General features: G+C 50.0%; 1 protein-coding gene across 3 annotated transcripts in view; it reads right to left on the reverse strand.

Annotated features, from left to right (window-relative positions):
- Nucleotides 1-4,449, reverse strand: part of FDXR (ferredoxin reductase) — a 20,847-nt gene extending 16,398 nt beyond the window's left edge. For 2 of the 3 annotated variants that reach the window (XM_019542512.1, XM_019542511.1), the window contains exons 1-2: nucleotides 4,341-4,449; nucleotides 747-844 (exon numbers count right to left, since the gene is read on the reverse strand). In XM_019542512.1, the coding sequence (XP_019398057.1) occupies nucleotides 747-844; nucleotides 4,341-4,407 (165 nt within the window). In that variant the 5' untranslated portion in view covers nucleotides 4,408-4,449. Of the gene's footprint in view, nucleotides 1-746; nucleotides 845-1,189; nucleotides 1,472-4,340 lie in introns of those variants that run through there. The other variant, XM_019542513.1, reaches the window with a different exon arrangement.
- Nucleotides 4,450-7,979: the final 3,530 nt, after the last annotated feature.

Consider the following 7,979-nt stretch of genomic DNA (forward strand, 5'->3'; position numbering starts at 1 on the left):
TGGGGAGGGTCTTAAATTTGAAGTCATCTTAGACGTGGGTAAATACAGTAGTTAGTTCATACCTTTCAGTTTGAATCAGCAGAGATAAAAAGTAGCCCTGAGATTTGTCCCTGAAGTTTATTAATGGCTACAGTTCAGCATGTTACACCCAGTGATCTTGGGGGAAGCAGATTTGTTTGTTTGACTTAGCCAAAATGGAGAGCATGTAAAATGACCAGGCTTCCTTTAACAACAGATTTATGCTGAAAATCTTTATCGAGAGCACAGGCTTTAAAAGATGCATGTATGTGGCAAATCTAATTACAGAAACAGTATTTCCCCCGCTTTGTCCATAAACAGCTGGGGGCAGATGCTGTGCTACACCCTCTGGAAATGTAGACCACTGAAAGGGGAACAGAGGTGGCTGTAGGCCACCCCTGCACATTCCCTATGGGAAGACCTACTATAGAGATCCAAATAGCCCTGACAATTAACAGCAGCCCAAGGGCTGCTCTAAGTTACAGCAGGCTCTAGTGATGCCTACACATTGCAGTGCAAGAGGCAGAGAGATACACAACACAGCTCCACTTCAGCATATTCCTTATGCCAGGACATATGGCGGGGTCAGGCCAGCGCTACCTATGGTGGCCAAACTCAGTGCTGCCACCAAACAAATCAGCCTGTGGGCTGCTCTGGGATGGTTACAACCCTTATATGCCAGGACACCAAGCAGCTGCATTCCTCCGTGTTGAATGAAAGCCAGGTACCTTCAGCAGGTGCTGGGCAGTGTAGAACCCAGCAGGTCCACTGCCCACGATACATATCCGGGGAACACGCTCACTCGTGGAAAGGGGCCTCTTGAAACCTGGACAGGAAACAAGCAGGAAAGTCAGCAAGCAGGGAATCCAGCCCACTTCCCACAGGCATCTCTGCTACGCTGAGATCTCTCAGGCATGCTGAACCCACATCAGCATAGACTTGTCAGAGGCACAGACACAGGCATGCTGTAGAAGTGAACCAAGGACACCCACAGTTCAGATCCTGAGGGATCCTTATAAAAAGGGGCTTAAAAAGAACACCCCTTTGAGATCACTTACCCCCCTGTGCAGAACAGGCACTTGAAAGGTAACTACTAAGTGCCCCTGCACCACTGCTTCTATTCACAAGTGTCTAACAAGGAACTGTCCTGCTGCCTCTTGCTTCCTCCCACTTGAGATTTTTCTCCCCACATGACAAGCCAAACCTGCAGCTTTGACAATCACAAAAGCTCTTCCCTTTGGCCATAGCTGTAACATCCATCAAGCCCCTTGCAATCCTTCTCCCCCCACTCCCATCACAGGTGATCAATAAACTAAGAGGCCTGCAGTAAGCAGCATCTGGAAAAGTTGGACACCATAGCCTGTTTTTAGGCATAAGTCAGCACGACCTTGCAAGTCAGATGAGAAGTTTTATTCCACCGAGTACAAAGACACTCAAGACCAAATTACTGTGGGTCAAATGCCGGAGACTGCATTTCTCTGCCGAGTCCTTGATATTTTTCTTCTGTAGCCTTGATATTTCTCTCTCTTTCAGAAAGCAGCTTCCCAGCTCCACACTCACAGGACCTGCAAAGTCCGTTAGATTCTTCTGGGGAAACAAAAGTTACCTGGTCCCCGTTTCTGCAGGAAATGTAATTAGCTCAGGGGGACAGTGTGTCAGGATTGCACTGGCTGCCTCACAGTGTAAATCAGGGGCAGTAATTCTCACCCACCTCCCAAGGACATTAAGGCTTCATCAAAGCCCTCAGAGAAAACAGAACAGAAGTGCAGTGTGTTTCTGGAGGGCATTTTCTCCTTGAAGGGAAAGGAGGACCTTTTGATTCAAGGGTGGCTAGTTCTTAGCAACTCTAATCTGGGGGTACGATGTCAGTAGGAGACAACGGGAAACTGAACTCTTCTTGCTACAAAACAGGTCTGGCAGATGCAGTGACAGACTCTCCAGCACACCTTAATAACCTGACTCACCCCTGACCTCCACATGGAAACAGTGGAGTCTCCATGGTCCATTCAATCACAGACCTCTCCGCTGAAACTGCCGATTTAGTTTAATTACAGTGCTTGATTCATGACATGGACATCACTTAGACACCAAGGACTGGATTAATCTAAACTAATTTATTCAACCCAGACTTACATCCTACTGAATGTGCTGTAACAAGGTAATTTTTCCAATCACATATTGCTAAGCAATATGATGTGTGCAACCACATATACATTAGGTGGATGAACACATAAGAACAAGCAGAGAAAGCATGCAGGGAAAGCAGTGAATGTAATATAACTTGACTTTAGCAAGACTTTTGATATCGTCTCCCACAGCATTCTTGCAAGCAAGCTGAGGAAGTATGGCTTGTGTGAATGGACTGTAAGGTGGACAGAAAGCTGGCTGGATTGTCAGACTCGACAGGTAGTAATTAATGGCTCAGTGTCTAACCAGCGGCCAGTATCCAGTGGAACGCCCAAGGGGTTGCTCCTTGGGCCAGTTTTGTTCAACATCTTCATTAACAATCTGTAAGATGGGGGTGGGGGAGGGGAAGAGTAGCAGATACACTGGAGAGTAGGGCTAGGATTCAGAGTGACCTACACAAATTGGAGGATTGGGCCAAAAGGAATCTCAGGAGGTTCAAGAAGGGTAAGTGCAAAGTCATGCACTTTGGACAGAAGAATCCCATGCAATCCCAAGAGAAGATTGAGAAGGGATTTGATAGCTTTAACTATCAGAAGGGTGGTTACACAGAAGATGGAGCTGGACTGCTCTCAGTAGTGACCAATGACACAACAAGTATCAATGGTCCAAAGCTGCAGCAAGGGAGGTTTAAGTTGGATATCAGGAAAAACTCTCTCACTAGGAGGGTAGTGAATCGCTGGAACAGGTTCCCCAGAGAGCTGGTGGAATCTCCATCCTTGGATGTTTTCAAGACCCGGCTCAACAAAGCCCTGGCTGGGATGATCTAGTTGGGGAACATACTGATTTGAGCAGGGGGTTGGACTAGACCTCCTGAGGTCCCTTCCAACCCTTATTTTCTACAATTCTGTGATTACCAGAGATTAATTTTTGCTTCTAATCAAGATACTACTACTAATATACGCATACAGATTTACAACATACTGTATTTAACTTAGTAACTTTCCTTTAAAGAAGGTGACCCTCTTCATTCTACTTGTAGCACAAGATAAAACACAGCAACTGATGAGAATTCAAGTCACATTCATCTATTGCCTATTTTGAACAGGTAAATTTCTAGATTTCGTTGCAACAAAGTCCCTCAATCCTCACATCTATCACCCTTTTCCAAGTCATTTTCTTCACTACTGCCTCCTCAAAACGAGTAACAAAAGCAAACAGCCTATTCCAACTGAGAATACATCCAATTGATGCAATACCATCACGATCTCAACACTTTCCACCCTTTTATCTGTGTACTAAGCATTTTTGGTAGACATTTCGTCCGTCCAGACGACAGATATAGAACACACTGGACAGACATCTGTACTGAGCTTTCAAACCTCTCTCGTGAAAGGCCTGCCCAGAACCCAGCAGCAAACAAAGAGTTTACCTTCATTTTGCTGACATACGTGAATGAAAGCATATCTGGGTTAAATTTTAGCTGCCCCTTCAACTCACCATTGGGTCCCAAACCACCACCATCATCTCATAGGTCTCTTAGCACTTTTTGGCTTGCCTGTTAGAATTACTTAGGATATTACTTCTTAATATCCTTAGCAAACATCCCCCCCAACCCCACCCCCATCTCCCGCCACCTATTTCTCCATCACCTTCACAACACCCTCAGGAGACCTCCCGGCTGCTAAACTTGGCAGAGACAAGCCGAGCAGGGCCAAACTGTCAAACTCCACCTGAAGGCAACAGCTGCTGCAGCTACTCAGGGCTTTCCGCTCAAGATGCTGCGAATGGAGCACCCGAAACGAGCGGCCAGGCTTCAGCGCCTCGGCTTTTCGGAGACTGGAGGCACGGAGCCAAAGCCAAACTCCTTCCACCTGTCCGGGGCCCCAGAGCAGCCATCCGCTACAGACCTCGTCTCCTGCAACACGGCCAGCTTTACGTCAGCTACACAAGCGCAAACTTCACCCCGCAATTTCGGCCCCTCGGCTGTCTCCAAGGCACTGGGCCAGGAAGCAGGAGGAGCAGGCTGAGGTCGGAGCTCCCTGAGAGAAAGCAATCCTGATGCCCAGGGCTGCGTTATCCTCCCGAGCTTTACCAAGGCTGCCACCCTAACAGCTCTGGGCAGTTTAGACACCCAAGGACTTTGCCTACCCCGCCCCAGGCCCAGCCCCACGGGGCACCATGCCCCCACGCCCTACCCGCGAGGCCGGCAGGCCGCAGGCAGCGCAGGGCGGACGCCCCCCTCCAGCCGCCGCTCGCGCCCATGCCCGCGCCTGCCCGACCGGCCGCCACGAGCTCCGAGGCCACTCTGCGCACACTTCCGCTAGGCGCGGACCAAGGCGCACGACAGCCCCGCCCAGCGCGGCTCTCCGCCAATCGCGTGGCGGGAAAGCCTTAGATTAGCATAGCCCCGCCCCCGCCGGCTCCCGGCCTCTGCGCTCTCGGCCCCGCCCCGAGGCCGCTCTAGCCAATGACAGGGCCGTCCGCCTAGCCTCGCCCATCCACCATAGAGAAGAAGGGCTTTGTGTGAGGCCCATCGTACTTTCCGCCTCTATGGTTTATCCTCCAATCGGTTCAATGCTACCGCATGAGAGAGGGCCGCTTCCTGCAGGGATCATAGAGAGGAGGGGGGACCATAGAGATAGGGCAGCCCCCCCCAGCCCTTACTGCTCCCCCAGGGGCAGGGGCAGCCCAGTGGTCCAGGCTGTGCAGCCCTTGGCATCAATGCCAGGCCCTGTGCATGGGACCTGGGGCCTGCCTCTGCCTGGCCATGTCCCAGCCCCGCAGACATGTCTTGCCGCAAGCTCTGGCACCCGCAGGAGCAGGCTGATTTGGGCTGGGGGCCGACTGGGCGGCCTCTTGGAAAAGACCCTGCCTTCCAAGCCTGCTCCATTAAATGGAGAGCCAGCGCGGCTCCGGAGCACAGCACGACAGCTCCACCTTGGGGCAGAAGCAGTAGCCAGGGCCAGGGGCAGATCCAGGATTTCCCAAATGGTGCTGGGGATGCAAGAGCAGCAACCCCACCCCTACCTCGTAGCCTCATCTGCCCCCACTGACATGGGCAGACCACCCTCAGGAGCCTCCAGGTTCTTGTTTTAAGTACCTAAAGCAGAAAATCCTCCCTCTCCTTCCCTTCCCCCACTTGCCATTGTTGTTTTCCTTGCTGTTCTGGGACCCGGGGAAGAATCAGCGCTGTTCCAGGGCTGGGGACAGCAGCAACAGCAAGATGGGAAAGAAGTTCCCCCCTCCTTGCCCCAATCCCTGGGAGCAGGTGCAAGGAAGGGTATCCCCACCACCCATCCTGATTGCCACTTTTCCTGTCCCCAGCTGAGCCCAGCTGACGTACGGCCCGGCTGGGGTGGACAGGAACAGCTCTGGTGCTTCTCCCACACACAGGACAGTGGCAGGTAGGGAGGAAGAGGATGGGAAGTGGATTTTCACCTCTTTTAAGTTTCAAAAAAGTCCCTGGAGGCTCCTATCGCGTGGTCTAATTCAAAAGGGAGGAGTACAGCCCTGTCACTACACCCCCTCTGGATCCACCCCAGAAATGTCCAACCCTAGTTAGGTTTTTAATCAGTGAAAACCCGTGTCTTGATGCCAGTCTTGCACCCAGCAGCTGTGCAGATCATGGCGCATCTGTGAAGTGCTGCCACCAAGAGGCCACATCTGGAAGGGGGCTGCAGCATGCTGGCTATTCTGCAGCACCTTTTATTCCCTGGGATGATCTAACCTATAAGCTCGCACAAGGCATATTGCAGCGCTCCATCTTTGAAGGGGGCTAGGTACAACTCACGGTAGAGGGGCCTCACAATAAAGAAGTGGTTGCAAAGGGCCAAACCTGTTCCCAGAAACAGCTCCTAGCACTCATCCCATGGCAGTTGGGGATCCACCACTCCCCCCAAATTATAAGAAGCAAATGAAGTTGAGAAAACTACCTCAGTTAGAAGGACGGTGCTCACCCTTGCCAGATCCAGGAGGTTGGCACAACCTATTGGCAGCCGCTCGGTCTTATCTGGACAGAGCATCGGCCATCGCACTCTCATGCACGCCCTTAATCTCCATGCCATGACAGTTGGTGATATTTGGATTCTCTTTATCTTTAGGGACACAAGTCGGCTTTTGTCAAGATGCTTTTAACTGGAAAAAATCCTTGAGGCCTGGAATAGAATAATGTGCAGGTCTCATAGATAAGAATTCCCTCCCATGCAGAAAAACAAACCAAGGCCAGCCATGGTACTGGGCTGGGGCATGGGAACCAGGCTCGGGCTCCTTTTTATTCTGTGGGATACAGTAGCGGCTTTACGGGGTCCTTTCCTAGAGTTTTTCCTGCATTGTAGTTTAAGCAAAACTCTTAAATCAACTGCTTTAAAAAGGGGGCTGGTTTTAGAGTGCTATAAAGCAGCCTTTTCATTCAACCCCTTCTTTTCAGTAGCAGCAAGACTCTGCCCCAATCACCACAGTCTCTGAAACAGTTCTGTCTTGGTTAATCCCTGCTTATGCTTGCCATTACACTGTGTTAGCAGCACCAGTCCAGCTATGCTTGCTGTTCCTACCCTTTATCAGGAATAGCATTTCTGTAGTGTAGCTAGGACTCCGGATTTAGCCTTTGCAGGAAGCAAACAGGCCCAAGGTCCAGTAGGAGCCCTAAAACTCCCAGATTCAGTGACAAAAGCAGCCCTCCTTTTAAGAAAACTATGCGTGTGCTACTAGGGAGACTCATGTGGGATGCAACAGACCTAAATCTAAAGGCTGAGGTTTAACCCTGCTTTCTGAAAAAGGACTAAAAGGGCTTTGCCCTTGTTTCACTTGCAGCAAAACTTTACTTAGCAGCAGGTCAGCCACATCTGCTCTAACCCTGCTGGGAGTGGAAGGAAGGAAGGAAGAAGGCAGATTTTGCTGTTATATCAGTGTAACTTCAGAGCTGCTCCACTCACTTCCAGACCAGTATAACGACTGCACTCTTGATAATGGCATTCTCTGTCTCTCTTAAAAAGACAAGTACCTTTTCTGCATAAGTCTGTTCATTGCAAATTGTTATATTAAACACTACCACCTTCCTGATAACTGGGTATCTTAGTTTCCACTGATTTTAATGGGAATTGATATAGTAAGGCTATCGTAACATATAGGTCAGGTTAAGCTGTTGAACAACTGATAATAACAAGAGCTTCAAAATCCAACTGTGTACTCAGTTGGGTTTGAAAATTGCTCTGTTTCATGAGGGGCTAGGGATAGACCTACTGGTGCAAGTTTGCAGCTTTTTTGGCTCAAGGAGCTCCTCCAATATATGACTTTTATGTAGGAACTTACAGGAAACCCTCGCTATTCGCGGGTTCAACATTTGCGGTTTCAAATATTCACTAACGCCGAATCTGCATCTTAAATACATTTACAGGAGCTCCTTGGGAGCTCCACGCTTGCTGCCACTGTGCTCCCGCCGCTGCTGGACTCCCGCCATCACCAGTGCAGCCGTGTCCCCCCCACCCTCCAGCCACTGGAGGCACTGTATTCATAAACAACGTTCAGACGACTATCCGACAACTTTCATGAACGCAGTGCCGTATTCACGGATTTCGCCATTCACGGGGATCTCCAGAACATATCCCCTGTGAATGGCAAGGGTCGCCTGTATTTTAATATTCAGATTATTCTAAAACCCGCATGCGTGGGGAGCCTGTGCCAAAGACAGGCTCATCACAATGTTGCACAAAGGCGGTTCGTTTCTCTGGAGGCCACAAAAATCACAGACACACACTCATTAGATGGCACAAAAGGTGTATTTGCAAATAGGGTCAGAGCAGAGTCAAGAACTCAGATTACTCCAAACCAACAAAGGA

The sequence above is a fragment of the Crocodylus porosus genome, unplaced genomic scaffold (genome assembly GCF_001723895.1).
Source record: "Crocodylus porosus isolate Cpor-Errol unplaced genomic scaffold, CroPor_comp1, whole genome shotgun sequence".
Taxonomy (NCBI): domain Eukaryota; kingdom Metazoa; phylum Chordata; order Crocodylia; family Crocodylidae; genus Crocodylus; species Crocodylus porosus.